Raw genomic sequence first — 12886 nt, 5'->3', positions numbered from 1 at the left:
AAAGTAGGTATGGAGCCAAATGCAATTTTTAAAACTCTCCATACACTTGGTATTAGTAAAATGTTTGTGTACCGGGCTATTAATAGGTACAATGAGACCTCCTCTGTTTGTGACAGAAAAAGATCTGGCCGTCCACGTAGTGTTCGTACGAAAAAGGTGGTCAAAGCAGTAAGGGAAAGAATTCGAAGAAATCCTGTCCGAAAGCAAAAGATTTTATCTCGGGAAATGAAGATAGCACCTAGAACCATGTCGCGTATTTTAAAAGATGACTTAGGACTTGCAGCCTATAAGAGACGCACTGGCCATTTCTTAACTGATAATTTAAAGAAGAATAGGGTGGTAAAATCGAAACAACTACTGAAGCGGTACGCAAAGGGAGGTCACAGAAAAATTTTGTTTACGGATGAGAAAATTTTTACAATTGAGCAACATTTTAACAAACAAAATGACCGTATTTATGCTCAAAGCTCTAAGGAAGCTTCCCAATTAGTCGACAGAGTGCAACGTGGACATTATCCGACTTCAGTGATGGTTTGGTGGGGTGTTAGCTATGAAGGAGTGACTGAGCCATATTTTTGTGAAAAAGGTATCAAAACATCGGCACAAGTGTATCAAGATACCATTCTTGAGAAGGTAGTTAAGCCCCTTAACATCACCATGTTCAATAACCAAGTATGGTCCTTCCAGCAAGACTCGGCGCCGGGTCATAAAGCTCGGTCCACGCAGTCTTGGTTGGAATCGAACGTTTCGGACTTCATCAGAGCTGAAGACTGGCCGTCGTCTAGTCCCGATCTTAATCCGCTGGATTATGATTTGTGGTCAGTTTTAGAGAGTACAGCTTGCTCTAAACGCCATGATAATTTGGAGTCCCTAAAACAATCTATACGATTGGCAGTGAAGAATTTTCCCATGGAAAGAGTGCGTGCTTCTATTGATAACTGGCCTCATCGTTTAAAGGACTGTATTGCAGCCAATGGAGACCACTTCGAATAAGCTTTTTATATTTTTAATTGTTTTATATTTATGTATTAAACTGACACACTGTAAAAGTAATAAATGTTATTTGCAGTTAACAATTTTCTTTTTTCTTTATTACAATATTTATGGCAAGACTAGGTAGATTCAGTGGTGAGACTAAACATTCAGATCAGTAAATCCAGAAGATACACGTTTTCTTCTATTATTTCACAGTGGAAATATAAAACTATAGCATAAAACGGTGGGTACTAGACTAAAAAGACTTAGAAATTTCCTAGCTAAATCTGTGGTGCTGTTCGTAGGATACATAATACCAACGGATAACGACCAAAGTACAAAAGTGTATAACCCTCCTTAGTGGACCACGCAATATAGTCGCATTCTAGGATCAGCTTGGGTATATCCGGTTTTAAATAGGCCGGCATTATTGTGTCGACGTACGAAGGATAAACATTTTATTGTGACTCCAATCCAATGGCTCATTTTGTTTGCCCGTATAAAAAAGAGTTTAGCCAGGAAAGGAAACATCTATTCTTCTCCTACTATTGCACCATCCACACAAATATTATATCATGTTACCTGCGCGACTTGCCGCTGCGCGGAGGCTGTGGCTGCGGTCGGAGGACGCGGTCGCCGCTATCCGCCGACAATGACGCGGTCTCGCCCGAGCAGTCCGAGTCGGACGGCGCACGCCGCAGCGCCGCCGCGCGACCTGCCGCGCCGCGACGACGCTCGCCTGCAAACAATGGCGCCGAATCATTTTAAGTTATGTCAACAGCTGATTCAGATGTCGCGTGGTAAAGAGGGACTGCAAAAACAGAACGGAAGACGTATTTAACAGATTTCTTATTATTCGACTTTTCCGAATAAAAGAAGCCTAATGGTGAATACAGATAGACTATATTTTCATAGAATATTTTAATTCGGAACTTGGTCTCTCTGTAGTGCTAAATTTTATATTATTTCGTTCAGGCGTACGGGCGATTATTTCTAAACATAATCATCATTTAGAGGAAAATTCTGGCATTTTCCTTCGGTTTCGCACATTTTCCGTTTCCTGTATAAAAACTGCTTGTTGTACTCAGAGACAACGTAGCTTATCATTAATGAAAGAATTTTCAGAATTGAAATAAAGTTGTAAACGTTATCGCGATCAAACTTCATCTTTATGACAATAGTAAAAGTTTTATAATTTTTTATAATCATGAGTACTCAAGTACAAAAGAGAATATTAGATACAAAATTCAAACTATTAATTAGTATGCTCTCAAACATAGCAATTAAATGACTACCGATTTAGAATCTGACACCACTATTTTGAATAAACCACTCCAATCACTTTTTTCGATCTATGTCAAAAATTGACCAATCACAGCAAAGTTTTTGACAAGCTTGCAAATAAGTAATCTTGATTGGTTCATTCTCAGAATCGGATTGAAGATTGAGATCGTTTATTGAAAACGGCTGTAACTCGTTAATTGGCGGATAAAAACACTAGAACAGTGTTTCCCAAAGTCGAATGCACCGCGGCACATCTACACTCCAAATTCTGACCTCACTTCTAGGCTGCCACGTACACACTTTTAATACTTTATAAAACGCAAGATGAAGTGTCTTAGTATCACTTTCAGTTACTTTTTACTGCTGATAGGCCTCTCATATGTGAGCGTCCGCCTGGGCAGGTACCACGGCAATGTCTATTTCTACCGCCAAGCAGCAGTGTGTAGACTGTTGTATTCCGCTTTGAAGGACATTGTAGCCAGTCTAACTACTGGACATAATGAGACTTAACATCCCACTTCTCAGGATGGCGAGCGCAGTGGAGTACCAAATAATACTTAGTATTTCAAGGTGTTGGATGGTGTTTCTACTGTTTATGTACGGTGGTATCACTTACCATTAGGCGAACGGCAAGCTCGTCTCGTCATTAACAGCAATAAAAAAAATCTCGTTCATCAGTTATCATTCATTCTATTTTTCAGGCCCACCTATTATTCCTTAGCTACACACCAGTTTGCGACCGATGTTTTGAGAAACGCTGTACTAGAACATTATGAAACAGCCCTTAAATCCATTAAGCGACGGCACGCTAAGTATTAACTCTACCTACTGCTAACATTAAATTCATAAGAAATAGTTAATTGAAGGTTAAGTGGTCTGATTGATCAAATTAATCTAATTAAACACGCAATCACGATGAATCGCGCTCCGGCCCACGTTGCCGTGATTTCATTACGAACAAATTAACAGTATTACCTAAGTGTTTAGCCTTTGAACTTTAAATACATATATAAATTAACGAGATGTGTATATACTATAATAACAGCCCTGTATTATATACTGTCCCACTACTGGGCACGGGGCCTCCTCTACTACTGAGATTGATCAGTCCTTAGTCTACTACGCTGGTATAGTGCGGATTGGTAGACTTCACACATCCTCAAAATTCTTTAGAGAACTTCTTAGGTATGCAGGTTTCCTCACGATGTTTTACTCACCGATAAGCAAGCGATAATTCACAAAGAATTCACACATAATTTAGAAAAGAAAGAGGTGTGTGCCCTTGGGATTTGAACCTGTGGACTTTCGTCTCGGCAGTCCGTTCTACACTCAACTAGGCTATAGATAAACGAAACGTGTATGCTGCTGCATAAACTGTAAGATTTCCATTCTAAACTTACAATAACAAAGCATGTTGGGGAGTACACTGCGTTACTCCGAAACTCAAAAAACTTTCGGTTAAACGTCTCGAGCCCCACCCGAGATGCCTCTCTAAATTGTTAATGCTAATAGAAAACAGAAAAACGAACGTGATTGATGTATCTTACTAATAAGTCTATTACCCTCCTAGCCGAATTTCGACCACGGCGGCCAATCTCAAAAATCAGCCAGGTACGCAGGAAATATTATAATGTAGAAATGTGTGCGATACACAAGCACTCTCTGTTCCTTCACTCTTAGTCCGGTGAGACGGCAATGCGAAATGACCGGAGTGAAATCACGCGAAGGACCTACGACTTTACGTTCTAAATTTACATTAAAAAAACAAACCCATATAATGTTATTTAAATTAACCATTATACCCCAGCCATATTAACTAGGATATATAAAATAATAATACAATCAAACAATTGCCAACGTTATCACTTGTCACATTTCGGGTGTACACGTGAATCACTTCGATAAAGCTGATTAAACATATCAGCACGTGTTTTTTATTTGTGTACATACACCCTTCGTTATGCAAAGCATTTGAATTCTTATACAACAGGAGGCGATGAACTATGTTTCAATAACAAGTATTTTATTTTTATGTATGTTACTTGTTACTAATTTAACAAATGCGATAGTTTGTGAGAATGTTTGTATGTTTGTTAGAAGTAAAACTAAAAAATAACTTAAATTCTACGGTCGGATTTCAACCCCAATTATTATTAGATAATATGGGCCCGACGTTTATCAACTCAAATGAAATCATGGATCATACCGTCAATTTTGGGTCAATTTACTCTACCCCAGGTCTCCTTCTCTCTTTCTTTACTCTACTCTCCATGCTAGGTCTACTTATGTTATAGGTCACTCCACGACCATTAAGCACCTTTAAGAATCTCAGAAAATGGCCCCATTGCGCTTGATTGTAAGTGGAGGGGGTCCAATAGTGTCGACTGACAAGAGATGATTACCCCCCTCGACAGTCAGATATACACAGGATGATCCCGAAACGCGACACTTACGAGGGCCACTATGGCGAGTTTTAACAACTTGTGTACGGTGGTCCTTGCGGATATAAAATATATCCTATCACCAGCAAAATATATATTGTGTATACCGTTTTTATTGATGTTTGCCATCATTGTTAAACCAAGCAATACTAATAACGAGTACCAGAGGAAACGAGGTTAAAAAATGTAATAATAAAGTTCATTCATCCCTAAGGCTTTTTTAGCACACAATTTTAGGAAGTAGAGCTGTATACCCTTGCCTGTCTACAACGCCAAATTAAACAGCCTATCCAACACACGTACACTGCTCAAATCTGATATTTTAGATCACTCCAGACTCGACTATTAGCCTAAATCTCGTTACCCTACCGATACGTAACGATATTGGGTCATACAGATGTCGAACGCGCAATCGATACGTACTTAGGTCGTCGGCCCACGGCTCAAATTAATGCTGAATACTTACCATATATTCGTCGTAAGGCAACTTTCATAAATACAGTCTTCAATGCGGTTTATTCAAAGGAAAACAGTTCAAAACACGTGACCATAAAAACTAACCGCACCTTTTCATTGAATTTCATTTAAATACACCTTTTTAATTTCATTAAAAGTTCAGTTATGTATTCAATCTGTTTCGCTTTGAATTTCTCAGTAATTACTATGAATTATTAAAATAAATGTACGGATAAAATAACCCTAAATCGTAATATTTAACATAAAAAGTCTTTTAGAGCCTTTATACTGTTATAGTATAAGTATGATAATTAACAAGTTAAGAAATAAGAAATCAAGTGAAGGTTTTGAAGACAGAAACAACGTGTTGCCTAAAGCATACCATGCCCTTTATTCACTGAAAAATGTACTTCTTAAACGGCTTAAGTATTGACTCACGAATTACTAAAAACATTAGCAATTAATTAACAAAGATATGTTTAGAAATTCTTTTCGTAGACTGCTGAAGATCATAATTTGTATCATTGAACTCAAAAACACTCGTATCTCACGTGAGCCCGCTAATCTTACAGTTAAAACCGAATTATTTCGCGTGCAAGAACCGAACTTCACTGAACGTAAACCGAACATCAAACTGCAATGCGACGTGGTCGTGGTGCATAAACCATTCGCGGTGGTCGTTTGATTGCCTTTTTTTGTTGTCATTAACGAGTAAGGGAGGCCTCCCTTCCGCCCCCTGTATTGAATTAGTATACTCGGCAGTAATTAGACTGGAGAATTGGGAAGGCGGTGCGCGGGTAAAATTTACACGTCTGAAACAACTATGCTTAAAAGTAACGGCTAAGGGAGAAGCTTAAAGCCAGTCGTCCACCGCCAACTAAACTAAGTTAGTTTAGCTTAGCTCGCATAGTTGAGAGAGTTTTTTTTATAAATATGCGTCCACCGCAAACTATACCACATGTATAAAAAAGTGGCTCATCTATGCGAGCTAAACTAACTTAGTTTAGCTAGCGACGATCGGCTTAAGAGTTTTCAATACATTTTTTTTTATTTGTTCTTGAGACGATGTTGCCGTTCGCCTGATAGTAAGTGATACGACCGCCCATAAACATTAGAAGCACCATCCAATACCTTTAATTACAAATTATTGTTCCGTATTCCACTACGCTCGCCATCCTCAGAATGTGATGTTAAGTTTTATTATGTCCAGTAGTTACATTCGCTACAACGTGCTTTAAACCATTTGACTTTTATTGCAATATAATAGTTAGGTATTGTTAATGGAAAAAATAAACTAGGGGGTTTCCCGGCAGTGGGAAAGACCCACGGTGTCTTTTACAACTCAAGCGACATAAATTAGAGGATCAAGGAAAAATGTAATGGCCTAAGGAGGTGATTGATTATTATTATGAGATTATTGTCTCCCAAGAACATTAGTTAAGTCAGGGACCCGATCAGTGGCCGAAAGGTGATTTTTTTTCGAAATGGAAGCTGAGGCAACATATATACATAAATATACATAAATGCGGTCTCCAAATCGTTTTAATGATAATTAGATTCTACACAAAGGGAAGTCGGCAGGAATCGGGTTATATGGACCCTTCACCACTGGACCCAGCCAAGGTTCTGCCTAACCCGCAATACTTATATAATAATAATAATAATATCAGCCCTGTATTATATACTGTCTCACTGCTGAGCACGGACCTCATCTACTACTGAGAGGGATTAGGCATTAGTCCATCACGCTGGCCTAGTGCGGATTGGTAGACTTCACACACCTTCGAAATTCCTATAGAAAACTTCTCAGATGTGCAGGTTTCCTCACGATGTTTTTCTTCACCGTTAAAGCGAACGATAAATTCACAAAGAATACACACATGATTTTAGAAAAGTCAGAGGTGTGTGCCCTTGGGATTTGAACCTGCGGCATTCGTCTTGGCAGTCCGTTCCACACCCAACTAGGCTATCGCCGCTTAGTACTTATACAGGATCATTTTGACATTGCGTAACTAAACGAAACCACTTACTCAACTTCACTTTTGCTGACATTGTGCCAAAAATCATCCATTAATAATAAATATTTCCAACAAAAATCCTGGTTTTAGTTTTATGTTCTTTTTTATCATTTTGTAGTTTACTGCAAATACTTCGTGTGTGTGAGTGTATTTCTGACTGAAACTATGATGTTGCCGCTGCGACGAATTCTCTTAGAGTAGTAATAGTGGCATTAAGGCGCGTGAAATTAAAAATTACTTTTTACTAATATTTATTTTGTTCGAAAGTTACACTTTCTTCATTTACATTTACTGCTCAAGTAACTTATTGTAAAGTGTTATTTCCGAGTAGATAAGTATGTGGTTTCATTTTACCTATTTTCCATGAAAGACAATGATTAATTTCAATTAACAACTGCCCGATTAACATAATCGCGGTTGGATATGGTCACATGTACGGAAGTCTGATACCAATGTATACGCGGGATAATAAACCTAATCTCTCACCCGTAATCAGAAATAATCGTTATCAATTCAAAAAGATAATTTGACATTGAAATATTACATGAGTCATAGTGACTTTACGTCTATGTCATACCTACTATTGGATAATATTGAATGGACTAGAAGAACATAGTACTTCGTCCCTATTTTTTTAAATATAATTCTATTTACGGGTATCTCTATAGGATTGATTCCCAAAGTGGTCCAGGTGGACCACCAGGGGTCCGCGGGAGACTTGACGGGGGTCTACGGTAGCATCACCGAAATATAGGGGTCCACGAAAATTTATCTGGTTTGATAGTAAAGCACTACAATTTTTGCTTGACTTCACCAATAAATGTGGTAATATAGCGGTCGGAAGAGGCATGGTGACCCCAAACCCCCTGCGATGGTTGGTTGCTATTTGTAATACACTTTCTCTACGACACCTAAAATGATGTCCACCAGAACCAGCCAAATTTTGAAAAGTGTCTACAAATAGTTTGGGAGCCTTTGCTTTAGTCAGAGAAGAATTGTTCCCAGTTGTACTTTCGGTTATGCAGTGCTCAATATCCTTACCACGGATTAGTATTTGCATGACCGCTAGGTCGAATCTTCAACTAATAACTCGACTATTTAACGTCATCCAGCATTTAGTTATAAATTTTCTTCTTCTACCTCTTCCCAATAATCTAATATGTGGTGTCGCAAAACGACTGGTATAGTATATTAGTTTCCAGGATCAGTCTTTTGTCACAGCAAGTTCTATCCCTTGTCCACGCAGAACGCATAGCCTGCGAAGTTTAATGGCGAAAGCACTGAGAAACAGACTATTTTTCAGAGCATTGCCAGAGTTCTTAGGGAAGTTTAGACCATTTATCTATTCCTTGAGGATCGTATGCGTGTTCTTGTGAATGTATTTTAGTTATACTATCAACATATTTTAATTACAATGACCCTAATAATATTCCTTAAAGCAAAAACGTCATCGAGACAAGATAGTCATTTGAACTTTGGGATTACAGGCTTTTTATGTTATAAAAATCATTTACAAAATGTTGCTTAACATGAGAATCGGTATTGCCGTTGATGATGCACTCACGTTTGTTGTCGAGACGCGGTTGGTCGGCGGGGGCATGCTTCACACCGCCCTGATTCATCTCCTTGCCGCTACACGCATCTACCAGCAACCATCTTAAATCACCTGCAATGCAATAAGTACAAATTCATTAATTCAAATAAAACAAACACTTTCCATGCTGTTGTGGCTAGAGTTAAAAAATCTTGGGGATAAATTAGGGACAGACCATTCCTCAACAAATTGAGAAATCACAAACAACGCTATTTTATAACGCTCTTTTATTGAAGAAATATTACCTATGTTAAGTGATAAGTGTAGTTTTTACAAGAGGCCTTTATACAATAAAGGGGTTCTTGCATTAATGAAACATCTAACAAAACTAACAATTAATTTAAGTTTAACCAAATAACACTAGTAATAAGGCTTTTTTATTTATTTATGTTAAGTCTTTATCGTCCGTTAACACCCACCACTCCAAAAGAATCTTTATGTGTGATGGGTCCCATGGCAAAATTGACAAATAATTCCCCTGGGATCGGATGTGTAGTAGGCGCCCTCCCCATCACATCACAGGACGGAAATACCGTTTGCGTAACGTGCGTACCCTTTGATAACACACGCGTGACGGTATGTACGAGAAATTTGTATTCAACTGCGTGTTAGATCTGATGTCATCGAAGTATGACTTGAACGAGTAAATGGAATAAAAAGCGAGACAGTTGCTCGTCTGATGGCAAGTACCACGATTACAAACAGTATTAACACCCAGAATGTTGAATTACGAGATAGGTAGGGTCCAAGTTTGTATTGTGTTTTTAAAATAGATGTTTATTTTAAATGTTAATAAGTATGAGCCGGTAATCGAGCTGACGGGTTTCCTGATGTGCAGTGGTTTTCTTAGCTAAGCCCATAACACGCATAAAACCAGTAGAATCTGGCGTTACGTCCAAATAGAATATCGGCATAATATATGTTATGTCACCGCATTTACGGAATGTTTGATATTTGGACTTCCGGATTTCTTATTCAGCTAGTCTCTACGGGACACTGTTACTATTCCGGACCTGGGTTCCTTACGCTATGAATATTTTAGAAGAGATTACTTTATTATATTCAGCTATTGTATCAAAATCGAGGGCATACACTTTGCTGACCACACACACACACACACACACGCAAGCACGCACGCACGCACACATACATAAACACAACACTACAGCGACTCTTATCACACATGACACAATAAAAAATCTGTAGAAAAAAAATAACATGCAAATAGACTTCTTAGAAGCTAAGAATATTATGTATAATACAATATGTATTAGCTATGAGCCTGCAGATAAAAGGGCTCAGTCTCATAAATTATTAAGAATAAAAAAATTACAATAAAAAGAAACTTGATTTCTGTGGTGTTCCCTAATTTCCACTGATTCATCGTGACATTCACGGGTTAGCAGTACGTAAATATATTACACAGTAAGTATGAACATGCAAATCTCGCATATCAATAACTTAAAGCAACAGATATTCATAAATAAACACAATGGTTTCGTGAAGATTAAAGTAAGGTCCAGCCAAGACCTTAATACGTTAATACGCGCTTACTGCGCCGGCACGCTGTACTTGAAAAAAAAATACACCAATAAAAATACGTACCTATGCTAAATATGTTTAGAGGATTTTTCAATTTCATATTACATCACAATTAAATAACTTCTTAATCAAACCCGTCCGCCCACTATTAAATTTAATACTAAATGTTTTTTTAATGTAATATTAAATACATCTAATCGCTCAAATATTAACACCAATTCCCCATTCTGTAATCGCTGATTCAACTAATTAGGTTCGTTTTTTAAATTTCGAACTAGCAGCGTCGCATTTTTTTCTTCACTTATTTAAATTTGGAACACTGATTTCAACACAGAATTCAAATTGGTTGTATTCAAAAACTATTTACACTTGGATGTATTTTTTTTTCACAACTTATAACACGTCCATTTTCGAGCGAAGTACTGATATTGTATCTTCAGTGGTCATATCATTTTTTATCTTTATCTTTTATCATTAAGGATATCAAACAATGCGAGTGCTGTATTATCCTCTGGTGCAGCGTCGAGTGTAAATATAAATGTGCTGAGAAATCCACGTGTGCTAGATATCGGATTATAGCCAGTTTTAAATATGCAGCCGTAGTTTGTGAAATTAAAATGTGATTAGCACTGAATTAGGTCACGAACTAACACTCATTAAAAAGTTATGTGTTTTATTAGTAACAGAACGACGAAAATGTGACTTTTTAAAAAATAGTCTTCTTAAGGCAACAATTTAATAGAAGTACATACAAGGACTCAAAAAGAAAAGAACTCAAAACTACCGCAATCAATATGCCCGCCTTAGCGGATGGACCAACGCCATAGAGGAGCATTGATAAAGATCACGAGATGCGATCTGCTAGACTGGGGCTTGCAGTACGAGATGACGCAATATCTTCGAACAAAAATGGAAGTTGTCATAAGGTATGTGTATATATTATGTATACTTCAATTATTTTTAGGGGCAAGTTTCTGACACAGGGAACTTATTCATTCTTATTGCTTATGTGCCAACGAGTTCTGATTTCAAGCAGGCCGGTATAAATGTATCGTCTGGCAAGCGACAATCATTTCTCATCAGTCAATACTCTATTTAGACGTCGCTCTGTTTACCATCAGGTCCAGTAGGGTCACTTTCTCGTGCCCGAATAGATTAGAAACGTGCTCAGATACTTCCAACCAACTAGGAAATTATTTTCTTCTCTGTAGCTGATGTTAAATCTCTATAGCGTATAACATCACCAATTTCAAAGGTCATAGATGCATTACTGGATTAAAGGAAGAAAAAAGGGATATGGGAAGACTGGAAGACATTTAGACTTTAATATCTCCTTTTTGATGAGACAAGATAATAGCTTGCCTGTGTATCATCGACAGCCCTAAGTTATGCGCAATTTATTTACGTGTGAAGTTCTCGCAGGCCGTTTAAAAATTACGCTAGTATTATTTTGACTTGAGCTATAAAAAATACTATAAACCCTAAGCTAATAACACGAACTGTTTACACATTAAACAATGTCGTTTTAAATTAATGACTAGACGTGAGTAACCTAGCCCACATCGCTTACACTGGTATGTTTGTATTCAAATTAGTAATTTCAGTTCGTGACTCATTTTGTTAGGTTAACCCTTTGTTATGGGGTTGGAAAGTATGTGACGAAGGGAATTTGATCAAGATTTTATTATTTAATACTTATTACATTTGTGGTTTGTTTTAAAGGTGTTATAATGTGTGATAACACAATGGTACTTGAAAACATATGAACGAACCTTATATTTTTGTTAAGGCATCTTCACCCTTAGTCATGGAAATGCTGTCGGTAGCAAGGCGGGTGAGGAGAACAGCATGTTTATCGAGTTATTCTAAAATATACCTAGTTCGGATGTTACTTTAAGAATCAATATATGTTTTTATACCCAACAAAAGCAAAATCTGACGACCTACTGTAAGGTATGAATCTGAGTTCGAATACCCGGTCGCGGTATTGGGTTTTTTTTACTCAGTATCAGCCGGGAATCTGGAATTCCTACTCGTAATTGTGGCTAACCCCCTATCAGATCATGGAACGAAACAACAAATACCTAAATGTGGATGCACTGGTTGAACCTCTGCCTAACCCTTCGGGTATGAAGGCGTGATGTGTGTACCATCTGGTAACCTATTACCATTATATATCAGCAAGCAAAGGCAAAGCTTTAAAATCGCCTACTATCCCAACAGATAGTATTGTAATAATGACGTCACGATGCTTATACTTCATGGTTTTTGGTTAAAATAGGGCGCGGGGTGTGGCGTACTGCGGGTATATAAATCAACCGCATCCAAACTTTCGATTGGGTTCCATTATGTGAAAATTCGGAGGCCATTCGATACGGTAATCATGACGCCATGGATTTGGAAGTTTATGTGGAAGCTCTCGCTATTCGCGACGGGGTCGATAGGAATTTAAACAGTAAAGTTAGGTATAGTAGTTGCCTAATTTAGGATGCCTATTTCTATTTCTGGTACAATGCCTGAATATTGAAAGATTTTTATTGTATATTATTAGCATTCTGCACTTATGAAGCGATAGC

At 37.7% G+C, this 12886-nt stretch overlaps 1 protein-coding gene across 3 annotated transcripts in view; it reads right to left on the bottom strand.

The window, feature by feature from the left end:
* LOC115444551 (oxysterol-binding protein-related protein 3) overlaps window positions 1–10753 on the bottom strand; it is a 42708-nt gene extending 31955 nt beyond the window's left edge. For 2 of the 3 annotated variants that reach the window (XM_037440568.1, XM_037440573.1), the window contains exons 1-3: window positions 10374–10751; window positions 8739–8840; window positions 1558–1714 (exon numbers count right to left, since the gene is read on the bottom strand). In XM_037440568.1, the coding sequence (XP_037296465.1) occupies window positions 1558–1714; window positions 8739–8840; window positions 10374–10410 (296 nt within the window). In that variant the 5' untranslated portion in view covers window positions 10411–10751. Of the gene's footprint in view, window positions 1–1557; window positions 1715–8738; window positions 8841–10373 lie in introns of all 3 variants that reach the window. The other variant, XM_037440566.1, reaches the window with a different exon arrangement.
* Window positions 10754–12886: the final 2133 nt, after the last annotated feature.

The sequence above is a fragment of the Manduca sexta genome, chromosome 4 (genome assembly GCF_014839805.1).
Source record: "Manduca sexta isolate Smith_Timp_Sample1 chromosome 4, JHU_Msex_v1.0, whole genome shotgun sequence".
Lineage (NCBI taxonomy): Eukaryota > Metazoa > Arthropoda > Insecta > Lepidoptera > Sphingidae > Manduca > Manduca sexta.
The sequence above is the reverse complement of the archived record's forward strand: the minus strand, read 5'-3'. Positions and strand labels throughout refer to the sequence as shown.